The sequence below is a fragment of the Sorex fumeus genome, unplaced genomic scaffold (genome assembly GCF_029834395.1).
Source record: "Sorex fumeus unplaced genomic scaffold, SorFum_2.1 ptg000098l, whole genome shotgun sequence".
Classification (NCBI taxonomy): Eukaryota; Metazoa; Chordata; class Mammalia; order Eulipotyphla; family Soricidae; genus Sorex; species Sorex fumeus.
In genome coordinates this window covers 15,174,622-15,193,385 of record NW_026606155.1, presented here as the reverse complement: position 1 = coordinate 15,193,385, position 18,764 = coordinate 15,174,622, and the positions used below count along the sequence as shown (strand labels likewise).

At 37.6% G+C, this 18,764-nt stretch overlaps 1 protein-coding gene across 1 annotated transcript in view; it reads right to left on the bottom strand.

Annotated features, from left to right (window-relative positions):
- CEP128 (centrosomal protein 128) overlaps positions 1 to 18,764 on the bottom strand; it is a 512,196-nt gene that overhangs the window by 441,544 nt on the left and 51,888 nt on the right. Inside the window, exons 8-9 of the mRNA XM_056134021.1 lie at positions 16,302 to 16,374; positions 2,871 to 2,987 (exon numbers count right to left, since the gene is read on the bottom strand). Of these exons, the coding sequence (XP_055989996.1) occupies positions 2,871 to 2,987; positions 16,302 to 16,374 (190 nt within the window). The remainder of the gene's footprint in view (positions 1 to 2,870; positions 2,988 to 16,301; positions 16,375 to 18,764) is intronic.

Here is an 18,764-nt window from a genome sequence, read left to right as displayed (position 1 = left end):
CTGACCTTGGATATTAGTCTCATATTATGTTTTCTAATATCCCACAAATGAGTGTAGACATTCTATATCTGTCCCTCTCCTGACTCATTTCATTCAGCATGATACTGTCTATGTCCATCCATTTATAAGTAAAGTTCATGACTTATAGTATCTGTATTACAAACCATAATGCCCAAAATAAGAGAGAAACACAGAGAGACAGAGACAGAGAGACAAAGAGAGACAGAGATAGAGACAGAGAGATAGAGAGAGGAAAAAAACAATATGAGAGAGAGAGACAGAGAGAGAGAGCCTGCCACAGATGAGGGGAAGGGAGGAAGGAGAGGAGGGAAATTGAAGACATTGGTTGTACACTGGTGAAGGGACAGGTGTGTAACCCAATGACTGAAATCCAATCATGAATAAGTTTGTAGCTGTGTATCTCACTGTGATGCAATAATAAAATAAAAAGCATTTATTTTCTGTTTATAATTCTTACACTTTGTATAAATCTAACATTTAAAGGAAATTTCAACAGTTTCAACAATTTTCTATAATAGTAGTAATAACACACAACATTATATAATTCACAAACCTACACCAGCATAAATAAATGAATAAATAAAAAGACCAACCCCGCCCCCATCTTGCAGTAGGAAAGAAACTAATAAATGTGGAGAGAAAACCTGCTCTGCAACTTCTGCATGGTCTGTTACCCCTTCCTGGGTACCCCCCATTTCACCCCTTGAATGAGGAAGCCCCTCCCAAACTCCTCTCAAACCCAAGGCACGCACCCAAGGATCCAGAAAACTGACACTGGCTTCTTCTGTTAGTTGGGTGCATCATGCATTGAGGATGCCAGTCCCCAGCTTGCTCCATGACTTCTGCAAGATCTGTGACCCCCTTTCCTGGACCCCCCGGCTGAGAAAGGCCCTCCCAAATGCCTCTTGAACCCAAAATTACACAAACAACATCATTCCTTCAACCCCAGCAATGTCAACTGTTCTTCAGTCTTATATATTTCTTTAAATGTGTCTATTTTAAACCTTCTCTACAAATGGATGTACTAGACACTGAACTGCATGACAGGGAAAAATCATCCTAAGGGCACAGACCTTGTTAGAGAGAGAATATAAATTGGTTTTAAAACACCACTAAACAGTACTTACTAATAAGTGTTAAGTGAATAAATCAATACTCTAAAATTTATAGGTGAAAGTATGATAATAGATTAATTTTCAAATGTCAAAGAGTAAAATAAAATAAATTTAAAGGGCATAATAACAACAACTTAATAGTGAGCTATCTGGCAGGCAACCTCATGACCAAATGCTCAATTTTCACCAGAATGTGACAGACAAATATTATATGCCTCCTCTTATGATATTCAGGAAAGAACACAACACCAACTCTCTGGGTTTCCTGCCAAAAGCTGAGAAACTAAATACAGTAAGGAGAAAACATCAACAAACCCAAAATGGAAAACAAATTAACTTGCCTGCTACTCTGAAAGCAAATAAAAACTAAAAAAAAAAAAAAAAAGTTCTAGGTTAAAGGAGACTATAAAGAGACAAGATGATTACTTATTTTACTGTTTCCTGGCCAAGAAAAAAATTAATAAAGAAATTTGTGAAGAAACTATAGATTAAATCATATTACTAAGCCACCATCAATTTCCAGTGATGATGAGAAGAATACACAGATACCATATTATTTAGGCGTGAGAGCACTTATAAATGACAAATCGTGATGCTGAAAAGTCTGAGAGAATTTAGGCAGAGTATACAGAAATCTCTTGTTCTGTTTTTTCAACTTCTGTAGAAAACTGAAATTTCAAAACAGAAAAGGTATCTAAAGTTTAAGACAATTCTATTCCAATTATCACATGTTGATAGTTATCCAGGTCAGCCAACTTTCTATCAAAGGGACAGTTAGGCTGGAGAGAGAGCTCAACAAACAGGAATTCATGCTTTGTATGCTGGGGTTCATTCCCCAGCACCACAAGGTCCCAAGAACAGCCAGGAGTGGCCGCCAAGTCCTGAGCCAAGAGAAGTTTCTGAGCACCACCAGGTATATATGATGCAACACTCTCCCCTCAAATTGAAACTGAGAGGAAGAAACAGTCAATACTTGGGACTTTGTGGGTCATTCAATATCTTTCACAAGTACTTAACTCTCATGCTGGATCACACTGTACCCCACTGACAAACTTTGTAGGGAATTTGCTGTGTTACAGTAACACCTAAAACTGTGTTCACAAAAAGTGACAATAACCAGATTTGGGCCATCCAATCACAATTTACTAATGCCTGGCTTAATTCAAATCAAGAAAAACTCACTACAATAATTTTCCTTTCTATTAACATTTTGAGCACACAAGCTATAGACTTTACTAGTAATAATATAGTTATGCTCATACTAAAGGATTAAGTAAATACTTCGCCCATTTCCCAGAGAAAGAGGGTCTAAGGAAGCTACGGAACTTATCCAAAGTGATACGGCGGTAAACAACAGACTGGGTTTGAACCAGGAACATCTGTCTTCACTCATTATTATTATGAACTATTACTATCTCCTCTGCTCTGATTAATGCTGTCACATGCAACGATGTATCCTGCCCGCACAGCAGAGTCTGGTAAACTCCCCGTGGTGTACTCAATATGCCAAATACCAGTAACAATGATGGGTCTCATTCTCCTAACCCTGAAAAAGCATTTCTCAGGGCTAGGACGAAGCAGACGTTACTGGTGCCTGCTTGAGACAATCGACGAACAACAGGATGATCATGATGGTGATCGTGATTGTGATGCAATGACTAACTACAACCTGAAAATGGCAAAAGAACGATTCAATCTCAAGGCTTATATTCGAAGAAATTATTATTAACAAACCTCCTGTAGCTGCAAAGAAATAAGTCCCAGTTGATCCTGCCGTTTTTCCACCAGCTCTCTTTCAGTGCGCATCTCTCTTTCTATTTCCTGAAGCCGACGCTCCACCCTATCTGAAACCTTAATACAAACAAACAGAAAGAGTGGCATTATAGAACTGTGAAGTAAACAAAAAAAGTGACTAAATTAACAATATTTTATGCCAGATATTCTATTGCTTAAAGCATTTAAAATTGGCTTGTTTGCACAGTCCCATTTTAATGGTGCTGTTATAAAACAAATCAAAACTAAATAACAGTTACAAAAAAACAATCATTAGTCTCCAAATAATTCAAACCTGAATGCCAATAAAGCTCTCAAAATGTTCAAAGTATAATAATAATAATAATAATAATAATTCAATAGATCGAGTAAAAAGTTCAAATAAACTATAAAAGAGTGCCCTCTGGTGGTTTAGAAGGGAAAAACCAATTTTGCCACAACACCATTTGTTACTCTAGTAATGATAAACTCTTCTATTTTGTCCTATTTCATCTTAATATCCATAAGCGTGACCCGCCTAGGAAGATTTTGATGTTTACATAAAGCAAATAATTATAAAGGCTTTGAACTCATGTGTCAATCTTTTCTTCTGTTATATCCTAAAAATAAATCAGCTGTAAAAAATCAAAACCACAAGTCAAACTTAAAAATGTTTAATTGGATTCTAAACATGAAAGAAATTTTCTCTCTGATGAAAAATTGTTCTTGCTATAATTTGTGCAAAGTCAAATACAATTCCTTCTATATTCCCCCTTGGATGTCAAGAGACCGCGTGGCCGCCCACCTACCAGATGGTCAGACTTCTTTGTCAAGGTCATGAACGATCGGTTTGAGGCCCTCCATGTTCCCGGAGCGAAAAGATGCCATTGGGCTACACTAGCACGCGACAGGGACAAATGGAGACGTTACTGGCGCCCGCTCGAGCAAATCGACGACTAACGGGAAGTTAAGTGATTATATTCCCCTAAATAAAAGGAGCACTGTCTGGCAATAATGCAGGATATGGTAAATAGAAAATGTTTGTATTCAATCAAGTAAAGCACATCCCACCAACACAAATTGTTCCCAGTAGCTTTGATATGTACCATTCTCACAGGTGTGAGATGGTATCTCATTGTTGTCTTCATTTGGATTTCCCTAATTATAAGTAATGATGTGCATTTTTTCATGTTCCTGTTGGTTAGCCATTGGTTTTCCTCAGAGTAGTCCTTGTTCATTTCCTCTCCCTATGTTTTGATGATCCGGGTTCAATTCCTCCACCCCTCTCAGAGAGCCTGGCAAGGTACTGAGAGTATCTGGCCCGCACGGCAGAGCTACCTGGCAAGCTACCCGTGGCGTATTCAATATGCTAAAAACAGTAACAAGTCTCACAATGGAGACATTACTGGTACCCACTCCAGCAAATTGATGAACAACAGGAGGACAGTGCTACAGTGATATTTTTTGATGGGGCTTTTGAATTTTTTTGCTGGTGATCTTTGTGAGTACAATGTTGGTGGGAATGTTGTCTGGTTTAACCCTGTGGAAAACAGTACAGAAGATTCGCGGTAAACTTCAAGTTGAGTTACCATCTGACACAGCAGTTCCACTTTGGGGTATTTTCTGTCCCCAAGGATGGAAAAACATTCATTCAAAAGGACCTGTGAAGACAATTACTCATTGTAGCTCAGTACAATAGCGAAGATTTGGAATCAATCTAGATGCTCAACAAAATATCAGTGGAGCCTAAAAATTGGTACAACGATCACATGATGGAATGCCACACAGCTGTAAATAACGAAATCATTCAATTTACTGCATGGATGAAACTGGAAGATATGTTAAATGAAGGAAGCCAGAAGAGGAAGGATAAACACAGAATGATATCACTTATATGTTGGATTTAGAGTAACTAGATGAGAAAATGCAATGGTTTAAAGGGGCGATGCCTACACTGAGTTGAGAATAGGGAACCTCCCCCTCCCTGTTCTTCCTGGAGCCTGGCAGTCATTCCCACAAACTGCCTATGGGACCACAAGCTCATTAATGGCCATGATCCAGAGACTCACAAATAAATCTCAGGAAAGAGCAACAAGCTGCAGAGAAGTCTCCAGACCCCAAAGTCACCATCCAGTTAAAAATTTAACTCCAGCTCTAGCACCTTATTTAAAATTTTAGAATTCCTGGAGTGTGTGACCACAAATACTCTAAACCACTGATTGATAGAGTGTAAAGTAGAAGACAATCTCTATAAAAAAAAATAATAGATATATAGTCATATATATGAATTTGCTCGAGCGGGCCCAGTAACGTCTCCATTTTGAAACTTGTTGTTACTGTGTTTGGCATATTGCATATGTCCCAGTAGCTTGCCAGGCTTTGCCGTGCGGGCGAGATTCTCTCGGTAGCTTGCCGGGCTCTCCCAGAGGGGCAGAGGAATCAAACCTGGCTCAGCTGGGCTGGCTGTACGCAAGGCAAACACCCTACTGCTGAGCACAACGGTAGGGCGTTTGCCTCGCACGCAGCCAACATGGCCGACCCGAGTTCAATTCTCGGTAGCCCGGCATATATTTGCACATGCTCAACCTGTAACAACATGTTACTAATCTCTTGTACAAGGGCTTAATGGCTCAAGGGTGAGATACAACAATTTTCACATACTTTCCTCTAAGGAAACTTTTTGGTATCATTTTCAGTGGATTATTCATAAGAACCAATACAAAATAAATTATTTAAATCCTGCTTTGGGGGCAGGCTTTGTGGGTGGTGGGCATATTAGAAATAATGACGGTGGGAAGGTGTATTGGTAGTGGGACTGATGTTGAATGTAAAAAATTCTTGTGAACAACTTTATAAAAATAAAAAAATAAATAAATAAAAATATAAAAAAAAGAAGCAATGCCTAGATCACTCTTGGTATCAAACTATAGGGAGGAGAAGGAAAGAATGAGTGGGGAATGAGAAGATGAGAGAGATGAGAAGCAACAGGGGGTAAGGGTCAAGGTATACTGGTCGTGTTAAGAATGGTAAAGCTAAATATCTAAACCACAGAGTCAACAGTACTGAAATTGCGAGACCCAAATAGTAATAACCAAACTTAAAAAATTCTTGTCAATATGTTAGGTGAGGGGTGGGGGTTGGGGCGAATGGGAAGGGGTGGAAGATAGAATTGGGAACACTAGTGGAGAGAAGTTGACACTGGTAGCAGGATCACTAATGAAACACTATATGTCTGAAACCAAACTATGAATAGTTTTGTAAATCACAGAGCTTTAATAAAATAAAATTTAGGAAAAAAAAACTGTGAACCAGAATACAAACAATAAGAGTAAATCTCTGCATTTTTATATGCAAACCATAAGAAGAGAATAAATTAAAATAGTAAACCTATTCACAATCAAATCAGAAAAGGTAGAAACATCCTCAGAAGAAACCAAATAGAGATGGAAGATTTATACATTGAAACTCTAAGACATTACTAAAAGAAATAGAAGACACAAAGAAATGAAAAGATATTTCATGCTTTGAAATAGAAGAAGAAATATGATCAAAATGACCATATTACTTGGAAGCAATGAAAATTCAATGCAATCCCTATAAATCTCAAAAACATTTTTCAGGGAAATGGAACGATTTTAAAATTTGCATGAAGCTACATAAAGCAGCAAAGCAATTGTGAGAAAAGAACAGTGGAAATATCATCTGACCTTAATAGAAATTAAAACAGTGTGGAGGGACCAGAGAGAGCGTGAAGAAAGTAAGGTATTTGTCTCACAAGTGGCCAGTCCCAGTTAGATACCTGGCACCCCATGCTGTCCCTCCAACCGCCACAAGAAGTGAGTCTGAAGCACATATGCCTGAGCACAAGGCTAAGAGTAAGGCCGGAGCATATCCAGATGTGCAACAAAATAAAATTAAAATAAATGAATTATTGGATATTGGGCTGGAGTGATAGCATAGCAGTAGGGCATTTGCCTTGCGTGCAGTCAGCCTGGCCGAGCCAGGTTCGATTCCTCCGCCCCTCTCGGAGAGCCCGGCAAGCTACTGAGAGTATCTTGCCCACATGGCAAAGCCTGGCAAGCTCCCCGTGAGGTATTTGATATGCCAAACACAGTAACAACAAGTCTCACAATGGAGACATTACTGGGCCGGCTCGAGCAAATCGATGAACAACGGGAGGACAGTGACAGTGACAGTGACAGTGATTGAATATTGGATATTGGATAAAAACAGGAGCATAGACTAATGGAATCAAATGGAAAACCCAGAAATAATCCCACACATTTGTGGATACTTAATCTACGACAGTACATGTATTTACGTGAAACCCTAAACTCTCTATTTTTCCACAACAGAGAAATAATTTTTGTCTCTCTTTTTTTTATAAGCCACTGTTTTCATGGTTTGTTTTTGGTTTTGTTTTTTTTGGTCTTTGGCAATTTTTTAATGAAACTCAATTAGTAAAGAGAAGTACACTGCAAAATACTAAGTGAATGCAACTATTGCCTTCACCGTAAGAATATAAGAAAATCACAATATCCTGACTGTTTTAGTCATCTAAAGAAAACTATGAGTAAATAAAAATACATGATAGATTGTATTCAGAAAAAAGTTATTTATATATGTAAATATATATATGCACAAACTACCCTGATTAAAAATGAATAAGCACAGAAGGTACTTTATGAGTTTCAATAGTAGTGGAATTATAATCATCCTGGAAGCCCACCAGTGTGGTGTGGTGGCTTTGTTTTCAATGAGACAGTTCAGCACTTACAAGTTTGCTCATGCTTAGTCACATGACCACAATGCTATGGAAAACTAAGAAATGTTATCTCTACTTAATAACGATGATAATAATAACTGTGTGCTTGGATAAACTATTAAGATGTAGGTAGTGATGATGGAAGCAGTGTTTGAATCTGATACCAACAGGTATAAAAAAAACTCCATATTGGAGGTCAGTTAGAATTTCCAGAACTTCAACACACTGTGTATGATAAGCTACTATTCAATTTTTTTTTTTTTGGAAAAGGGTCAAAAAATAGCTAATTCTCAGAGGACTATTTTAGAAGAGAATATTTTGTGGGACCTTTTTGCAAGGGAAAGCTTTAGATATAAAAATAAATGAATTAAAAATTTACTAGATGCTGGTATAGGACGATCTCAAATCTCAAAGGCATATTAAGTAAAAGGCAATATATAGAGCAATGTCTCAAATAGTCTATCTTCAACACTTAATCTAACAAACAGATGGATAGCAAGACCTTTGTCAAGCTGCTGACATTTCACTGAAAACGTAAATGAAAGAAAGGAATCCATCCTACAAAAATTTTGAAAAAAGCAGCTGGTGTAGGGTTTTTAAACAGGAGGAATAATTCACACTGCTAATTTGAAAATTACTTGGACACTGGTCAGTGCACAGATAGAGGCAAGTGTAGGAAAGAAAGTGATTCACTTGAATGAAAGCTGTTGCAGTAAATCTGACAAGAAGCAATGACAGATTGTATTAGAAGTTCATAGAATTGAGATTTCATAAACAAAAGGGCAAATATTTATAATGGATTGAAAGTGTTCTACGAATAAAAACATCATGAGTGAATTCTAGCTGACTACTGGATGAATTATATTTTCTGAGATGGAGAAGAGAGCCCGGCAAGCTACCGAAAGTATCTCACCTGCACAGCAAAGCCTGGCAAGCTACCTGTGACGTATTTGATGTGCCAAACACAGTAACAAGTGTCACAGTGGAGACGTTACTAGGCCCACTTGAGCAAATCGCTGAACAACGGGAGGACAGTGATAGTGACAGTGACAGTGAGATGGAGAAGACCAAATGAAGGACAGATGAAAGCACTACTAAATAGAAGGGCATGTAGATGGTATCTAGTAACATAGCATAGAGTTATAACTGCTGAATGACAAAATAATCCCCAATAAGAAATATTTTATTGGATGGTTATGGAAAGTAACATGCTAAGAGAAATGAGTCAGAAAGAGAGGGACAGACATAGAATGACTGCACTCATTTGTGGAATATAAAATAACAATGAGACTGACATCCAAGGACAGTAGAGATAAGGACCAGGAATATTGTCCCATGGTTGGCAGCCTACCTCATGAGCTGGGGGAGAAGGCAGCTGGAAAAGAGAAGGGATCATCAAGTCAATGATGGTTGGAAGGGTCATTCGGGATGGGAGATGTGTGCTGAAAGTAGATAAAGGACCAAATGTGATACCTCTCAGTATCTGTATAGCAAACCAAAATGCCCCAAAGTAAAGAGAGAGTATGGGGAAATTGTCTGCCATAGAGGAAGGGAGAGGGTGGAATGGGGGTGGGGGATACTGGGGACATTGGTGGTGGAGAATGTACACTGATGGAGGGATTAGTGTTTGATCATTGTATGACCAAAACTCAAACATAAAAGCTTTATAACTGTATGTCACAGTGATTCGATAAAAAAAAAAAACTTGAAAGAATATACTTAATTAAACTTCTCTTTTATTCGGTTTCTGAGAACCAATATAAATCTATTAACTAAGCTAATACTATTGATTTCCTAATTATTTACATCAGTTAAGTTTACTAAAATACCCAAAAGTCCTGCATATCTATGGATATAGAAATAGCAAAAAAAAAAAAAGCTAATTTAGTTTTTAATTCTAGCAGCAGTGAAATGTGAAACAAAACAAAATCATTCTGGACTATATTCTACTTTATCAATATGTTAATTTTTCAGATTTTTAACGATATCAGCTTAAAATTCATTTTAATAAAAACTTGCCTAGTATCCTATTCCTATAAAATGGCCAATGAGTGTGTTATTCTAAATTCAGTGTTAAGAGAAATTCTTAAGAGTCTGATTAATGAGCAACTCTTCCAGAAACAGATAGATCCATATTTATATTTTTAAACAGTGGCCTTCGCATAGAAATTAAAATGAAATTGACTTTTTTTCTCCATGAATAATCAAACTTAATACACTCTTATCATAGTCAATTGGGTAAGATCTAGACAACTAGTGAACTTTAATTTCCCCTGTGATATGAGGTTCATATATTATTGATCACTTATTACCACAATTAAGTGGTAAAAGAAAATGGTTTCCATCAACTCCTGCTATCAATAATAAGCATTCTCCTTCAGTGAGCAGTTTAAAAGAAACAAACAAAAATGTGTGGTTCACAAAAGACAACAAATCAGATCCTGGCATGTGCAAAAAGAAACAGTAGTTTTTACCTCTCAAAGAAAAATGTGGTCTATAAACTTTCAATATATATTTTAGTTACAGAGGAAATTCATGATAAATAATTGTAGGCTCCGAGTAATGCACAATAAATGTGATCAACAGTGTCTGCCCATGGAAAATAAAATTGGTGGGAGACAGAGACAGTCACTCATTTTTACTTTATAGATTTGTACAATATTTTAAACTTGTCCATAGTGAATGTGCATCACTTTGGTAATTTTATTTTAAATTTAAATTAGAGAGGGGAAACAGCTGCAGCTTCTGAGAAGTTAAACGCTCAAATAACAAAACGGCATCTTCTCTGACAACATGCTATCATGAATTCACAAATACAACACAATATGTCAAACAGTTATAAAATGTAAATGTTCACTTCAATTGGAATACATGAGTCACAAAATCTATATTAAGCTTTGTACAAATTAAAAACAAACATCATCTGACCTCTGAAAGACCTTCTAAAAACTCAGATTTCAGAATAAAATGAAAAACAATATTATTTTTAAATTTTGGTTTAGACAACAGTTTCTTTATCAGAACTACATATACACCCACATGAGCTTACAGATGCCCTCTGAAACAACCTTACTTAAAAGCAAATTACACGAAGCACATAACAAGCTGTCACTTCAAGCTTAATAAGAGAAACTGGCAGATGAACAATTCAACGGGGTACAAAATTAGACATGAGGAATTTTTTCAGGTATAGACAGTAGAAAAGGAGATGTGCTCTTGCTATTGATGGTTTGGTAAACAGGGGAGCTGTATTCAACAATTATACTAACAAGACAGCACGTCAGAGATGACACATCCAGTTTTGCAATCACAGCTTTATCAAGTGGGAATAATTATTGATTCCAATAATGATGATATGAACAATCTTGGGTTTTGAGTTTAGCTGCTAACTTTCCACTCAGTGGTTAAACTTAAGACTCACATCAACACTCTAGAAATTTCCAAATTTATTTGGCCTACCACCCCCATTTTAGAGGGGAAAAAAAAACTTCCCAGTAATCTACCTTCTTTTATTAACAATTAGAAAGTGCCTCCCAATAGTATCTGAAACTGCCACTGTATCCCTGGATTGTCTTGGTCCTCCACCCCATCCTTCCTATCAAGGAAGGTTATCAACCACTTTGGGAAACACTGCCTATGTAGATCATACTTGCTAGGTGTTTTGCTACATAAATGAAATGAAAATAAAATTATCAATCTGGTCATTGTAGCCTGTACAAATTAGTATATCCAAACTCCAACCACATACTTCAAATATCTAAAGATGTCATACATCCATAAAATAATAATAATAATAAGATAATAAGGGCCAGGGAAATAGTATAGCAGATAGGGCATTTGCCTTGCACGAGGCCAATCCAGATTTAATTCCCCAGCATCCCATATGGTCCCCCGAGCACCTCCAGGAGTATTCCTGAGTGCAAAGCCAGGATAACCCCTAAGCACTGCCAGGTATAACCCAAAAATAATAATAACCAGCATGACAGGACTGCTGGATATATTATTGCTTGTTCAGATCTACAAGAATCTCAGCAGGACACTGATAATATTCCATTTTTAAGCAAAACCTTTGTTATAGCATGCTCACAAATTAATTTATGTAGCAAATAAGAGGAGTCTCACACAACAGTTAACATTTGTGCATTAGAAAAAGCAAACATAATAATGGAATCTGATATATAGAGAAAAATTTTGGAAGTTTATTTCCAAAATGGTAGACTAGGTCATTCAGACTAACCACTCCACTGAAAATAACTAAAGGAATGAGAATAATGTTTCAAATAAAAATCTGTTCTAAGGCAGTAGAAACATATAGAAGTAAAAATGTATAAGACTAAGAAGCAAGAGAAGGAACTCAAAAATGGTTATTCTGTCTTTTAAGGCCACTTTCACTCTGATTGCAGGTAGATTTAGGTCACTGCAGAAAAGGCAGGCGAGAATCTAAGAAAATGCCTGAGAACAGTGGGTTACAAATGTACAGGGTTTATGGGGAAAAACAAGTACTGACTGTCTTTCTAAGGTCCCTGCTCAAACTTCCAAATTCCATGCTCACCCTGGGCCAAAATCCTGAAGGACTCTATTCCTGGGGCTGGAGTGATAGCGCAGCAGGTAGGGCACTTGCCTTGCATATGCCAACTGGGCTCCATCCCTGGCACTGGATATGTTCCCATGAGCAAGGCCAGGAGCAACTCCTGAGTATTGCAGAAGATGTGGACCAAAAACAAACAAAAACAAACAAAAAAAAAAGGGAACAAAAATCATTGAAATCTGACACACAAATTTAACTGTGAATTGCCTCAATCTCAGAAAACAAGATAATTAATGAATTACATGGGTTTTATTTGCAGAGAAGGAAACAGATTGTCTGCTATCAAACAAAAACTAACTACAAAGTCATGAATAAACTGTAGTTGAAAACAATGTAACAAACCTAAAGAAAATCAGAGATTCTAGAAATAGAAAGACTAAAGAGATTCAGATAATGTGGTTATGAGACAAAGATATATTTGCAATAAATTGGGAATGAAAAATAATGCAATTAAAATTCTAGAAGCCAAATATGTAATAACTGAGAGTAAAAGCTGATGGATGGGTTTAATAGACTTTATTAGGCTGAATATTAGGTAAAGTGAAAGGTCAGAAGAAACTATTCAAAATTCTGATTATAAAAACAAAAACAAACAAACAAACACTGTGCTCCCGTTGTTCAATGATTTGCTCCAGCGGGCCCAGTAACGTCTCCATTTTGAGACTTCTTGTTACTATGTTTGGCATATGGGTAAGATACTCTGAGTAGCTTGCCGGGCTCTGCGAGAGGGGCAGAGGAATCTAACCCGGCTTGGTTGGGCTGGCTGCGTGCAAGGCAAACACCCTACCACTGTGCTATCGCTCCAGTCCCTATAAAAACATTAAAAATGATAAAAGTGAACATAAATACAAAGGGACAAAGCGAAAGCTTGACACTGCATAAAAGTTGAAATCTTAAAACCAGATACAGAGAATGAGACAAAACTAATTTGTAGAAATAATCACAGTATGAACATGAAAGAAGATTCTAAAAATGTACAACTGAGTATATCAAAATAAAACTGCAGAAAATTACAGGCTACGGAAAAACTCAAAAGCAACTAGAGAAAAATATTTCTTACTATCAAATTAACCACCTATAATCAATGATGCCTAGGAAATATGAAATATCTTAAAAAGGAATAGTAGGGGAAACAGACTATGTAGAAATTTTTATATCCAAGTAAAAATTTCTTATAACAAAGAAAATAAAAAAAATTTTAAAGATGAACACAGAAGAGTTGTAACCAAGAACTTATCACAAAGAAATTTTAAGTGAAATTCTTTGAAGCATAATATGCGTACTTATTCCAAAGGAAATTTAATCCTCTTAAGGTAGAAATGGAATCATAAAGATGTAGAGAAGATTAAGTAGAATAAAGGTGTGAGAGAATCTAAATGAATAATTACTATAATAGGTATTAGTAATCCTGTGTGACTAAATTAAATATGAAATTAAAATGCATGACAATAATAGCACAAAAATAGAGAATAAGGTAATGGAGTTAGAGTGCTCTAAAATCTTCACATTATCTGGGAAAAGCTTTAAGTGTTCATTTATAATATACTTAACAATCAAGGATGTGTGCATATTTTATTCACTATGTAAACAGGAACAGGGACAATGAAATACACATTATAAAGCTACTAAATATGAAAAATTGAAAACTAATGTACCCAAAATTTAATAAAACACAATATAAGTGGAATTATACTGAAGGTACATAAATTTATATCAACTTAATCAATATTTCATAAAATGAACAAGGTATTTCCTCCAAACAAACAATACAGCATATTTCTTAATGTGACTTGAGAGCCTCTAAAACAACACAGCCCCAGAATATGACTAGGTAGAAGAGTACACACACCCTATATGCTGGATTCCCAAGGAGAAGAGGAGGGCAGGAGAAAAGAAAGAAAGAAAAAAACGAGATTGAGGTTGGGGAGGGTAATGTCTCCCCATGTCTTTTTCCCAAGAATTGCTTTAGCCATTCACGAGGATTGTTGTTCCATATGAATTTCAGGAGTGCTTGATCTATTTCTTTGAAGAATTTCATGGGTAAACTTGTAGGGATCGCATTGAATTTGTATAATGCTTTGGGGAGTGTTGCCATTTTGACAATGTTAATTCTTCCTATCTATGAGCAGGGGATATGTTTCCATTTCCTCGTGTCCTGTTTTATTTCATGGAGTATCATTCTGTAGTTTTTGTTGTAGAGGTCCTTTACCTCTTTAGTTAGGCTGATTCTGAGGTATTTGATTTTCTGGGACACAATTGTGAACAGGATTGCTTTTTTCATGTCACTTTCCACTGTCTCATTATTTGTGTGTAGGAAGGCCATGGACTTTGGGGGCATTAATTTTATAGCCTGAAACTTTACTGTACAAGTCTATCTAAATGGCTAAAAGGCACATGAGAAAATGCTCTACATCACTAATCATCAGAATCATCAGGGAGATGCAGATCAAAACAACAATGAGATATCTCACACCACTGAGACTGGCCCACATCCAAAAGAACAAAAGCAACTGGTTTTGGCGCTGATGTGGAGAAAAAGGGACTCTCCTTCACTGCTGGTGGGAATGCCGACTAATTCAGCCCTTTTGGAAAACAGTATGGATGATTCTCAAAAAATTAGAAATTGAGCTTCCATTTGACCCAGCAATATCACTCCTGGGAATATATCTGGAGAGGCAAAAAAGTACAGTCAAAATGACAGATATCTGCACTTCTATGTTCATTGCTGAATTGTTCATAATAGCCAAAATCTGGAAAAAACCCGAGTGCCCAAGAACACATGACTGGTTGCAGAAACTTGGTACATCTACACAATGGAGTACTATGCAACTATTAGAAAAGATGAAGTCATAAAATTTACATACAAGTGGTGCTACATGGAAAGTATCATGTTAAGTGAAATGAGTCAGAAAGAGAGGGACAAACATAGAAAGATTGCATTCATCTGTGGAATATAAAGTAACAAAATAGGAGAGTAACACTCAAGAATAGTTGATCAAAGCTTAATTTTTTTTAAGTATCAGGAGGTTCACTCCATGGCTTGAAGGGCAGCCACACATGCTAGGGGAAAAAGCAGCTCAGATAGAGAAAGGAGGACCAAGTAAAGGGTGTTGGGAGGATCATCCCAGGATGGGAGATGCATGCTGAAAGTAGACTATAAACCGAATATGATTGCCACTCAATGCCTCTTTTGCAAACCACAGCACCCAAAAGGAGAGAGAGAACAAAAGGGAATGCCTTGCCACAGAGGCGGGGTGTGATGGGGGGGTTAAGGGGGTAGGAGGAATACTGGGATCATTGGTGGTGGAGAATGGGCACTGGTGGAGGGATGGGTACTCGATCATTGTATAACTGAAACCCAAGCACAAAAATTTGGAAGTCCACAGCTGTACCTCATGGTGTTTCACTAATAAAAATTAAAAAAAAAAAAAAAGTAAAAAAATAGGGATTGTACCATTATGTAATAACCTGAAATATCTAATGGTATTAGATATTTCAGGTTATTACGGGGCTGGAGCGATAGCACAGCGGGTAGGGCGTTCGCCTTACAAGCGGCCAACATGGCCGACCTGAGTTCGATTCCTCCGCCCCTCTCGGAGAGCCCGGCAAGCTACCGAGAGTATTCGATATGCCAGACACAGTAACAACAAAGTCTCCAATGGAGACGTTACTGGGCCCGCTTGAGCAAATCGACGATCAACGGGAGGGCCTTTAAAGGGCTGGAGCAATAGCACAGCGGGTAGGGCGTTCGCCTTACAAGCGGCCAACATGGCCGACCCGAGTTCGATTCCTCCGCCCCTCTCGGAGAGCCCGGCAAGCTACCGAGAGTATTCGATATGCCAGACACAGTAACAACAAAGTCTCCAATGGAGATGTTACTGGGCCCGCTCGAGCAAATCGACGATCAACGGGAGGACCTTTACCTTTACCTTACCTTTTTTCAAATACTTATAATAAAATTCTCACCATCTACTCAACTACATGGTGGTCACAACCAGTCCAGTCACCTATTCTATCATCTACATATTATATAATACTTTTTATTAAACAGAGTTCTCACCACTTCTTGTTTTTGAGTTTCACTAAGTTTTTCACTCAATTCTTCCAAAACCCTTTTTGTTTCAGCATCCGACCTGGGCAAAAAAAAAAAAAATTTAAGGTGGATATTTTAGAAAACATACATAATGAGTAAAATTTATAACAACCATATTAATTGCATAATACCCCTACTCTACTATGTTATTGTATAATACCATACAAATGTTATCAAACATAGCAATAAAGTTGAAAGACTATTAAAACACAGATCAGACACTGTCCTCCAAGTTTCTGAATCTGTAGATCCGGGATGAGGACCAAGAATGTGCACAATTTACAAGGCCATTTTGACGCTGTTGGTTTGGAGTGACACTTTGAAAACTGGAACATCAACCTCAATAAACAGATCGCCGTATCACTCATTATATTTATTTATTTTATGTTTTGGGACCACACCCAAATATGGGGCTGAAGCGATAGCACAGCAGTAGGGCATTTGCCTTGCACTCAGCCTGCCTGGCTGAGCCAGGTTCGATTCCTCAGCCCCTTTTGGAGAGCCCAGCAAGCTCGCCGCCCGGCTAAACCTGGCAAGCAACCCCTTACGTATTCGATATGCCAAACATAGTAACAACAAGTCTCACGATGGAGATGTTACTGGGCCCACTCAAGCAAATCAATGAACAATGGGAGGATGGTGACCGTGACCCAGCTATGATCAAGGCTTACTACCAGCTTTGTACTCAGTGAACACTCTAGATAGTATGGGGGGCATGTTTGTTGGTACTAGGACACAAATCAGGGTCAGTTGTGTCCTTACCACTTTAATGTCTCCCAAGGCCCATAATGCCCACCTTAAATTAATATAAGGAGGATGGAAAAGAACGAGGTCAAAATTTTCATCTTCCATCCTCTCTAGAAAAATCACAGCCAAATCATATCAGATTATAATATCCAAACTCTCCTCTCCCTAGTCTGTTTCCCATTATTTTTCCCCATCAAATCAATCACTTTCTAGGTTAATAATCAAATAGTACAGAAAACATAATAAAAAGGTTTTCCTCTCTCATTCTTCCTTATCTCTGGTTCTTTCCCACTAGCATTGATATCAAATATTTCCATTCTAAATTTTGTTGCAGAACACCTCTATCATTTTCATCTTTTTCAGTTTGTTTTGTTTTGTTTAGTTTTATGGGGGGGGGGGGGGGGCAGACACAGCAGTGCTCAGGGATTATCATCCTGGCTCTGAACTCAGAAATTATTCCTGGTAGTGCTTAGGAAACCATATGGGGTGCCGGGGATCAAACTCTGGTCAGCTGCATCCAAGGCAAGCACACATCCGGCTATACTATCTCTATGGCCCTCACCTCCATCATTTACAACATCGTCAACTGACTTCTGTTTTGAACTACCTCGTTTATATTTCTTTTTCACTTCAGATAAATTCACTTCTATTATTTTTGGGGGGGCGGTCACACCCAGAGATGCTCAGGGGTTTTTCCTGGTTCTGCACTCAGGAATTACTCATGGTGTTGCTCGGGTGACCATATGGGACACCAGGGATCGAACCCAAGTCAGCCGCATGCAAGGCAAATGCCCTGCCCACTGTGCTATCGCTTTGGCCCCCTTGACTTCTATTTTTAATTGCTCTATTACCTACCTGTGTAACTTTAAGTATCTGGAAATATCATTATCTACATGTCTTTTTTGGCCTCTGTAGCTCTGTATGCTACTATATTTCCCATATCTCACTGGCTTTTCCCGTCCTTGGCTTTTTTTTCTCTTAAACCAATTCTAATGAGTATCCAAGAAGCCAATCCATTGCTAAACCCTAGCTCCACAATTTAAAAAAAAAAATTTCAAAATGCTTCTCTATCTCTTCTCTGCTGTACTTCTGGTCAAGTCATTATCATCTATTATCTCTCATATGCTAATCCTCCCTCACCCTCCTCAAATCAATTAGGAAAGCTCTGAATGAGTGTGGCTCAAACATGCAAACACACACACATACACACAAGTATTGGTTTCTATGCACTTTTATTATTTAAAGTACCTCTTGTCATAAATGTCAAGTGAAAAATTAGTAATTAAATGAGAACATCAACCTCTCTGAATCAAACAGAAAATAAAAATTTAACAGCTCTTAACTAGTAATTTTCTACAAATAAAGTAAAACTCTGTGGGGGAGGGGAAACAGAGGAGTATGTAGTGCAAATAAAGCAGAAGCAGAACCTAAAAGCTTCCTTATCCATAAAGCCACAGAGTTTCACAAGAAACTCGACTTTTATTCTGAGTTAGTCTCCTCATCTCACACAGTCCTCTAGGTTACACAAGCCATAATCAGATAGTATCAGCCCACAAATCTGAAGATTCTTAGTGCATATGCATGACCCTGTCCACGATAGTCAATTAAGTCACCCCTGTAATTTCCCCTTATATTCTAACATGGCAACTATTTCCTAAAGCCCATGTTCCTATACCTCTCCTT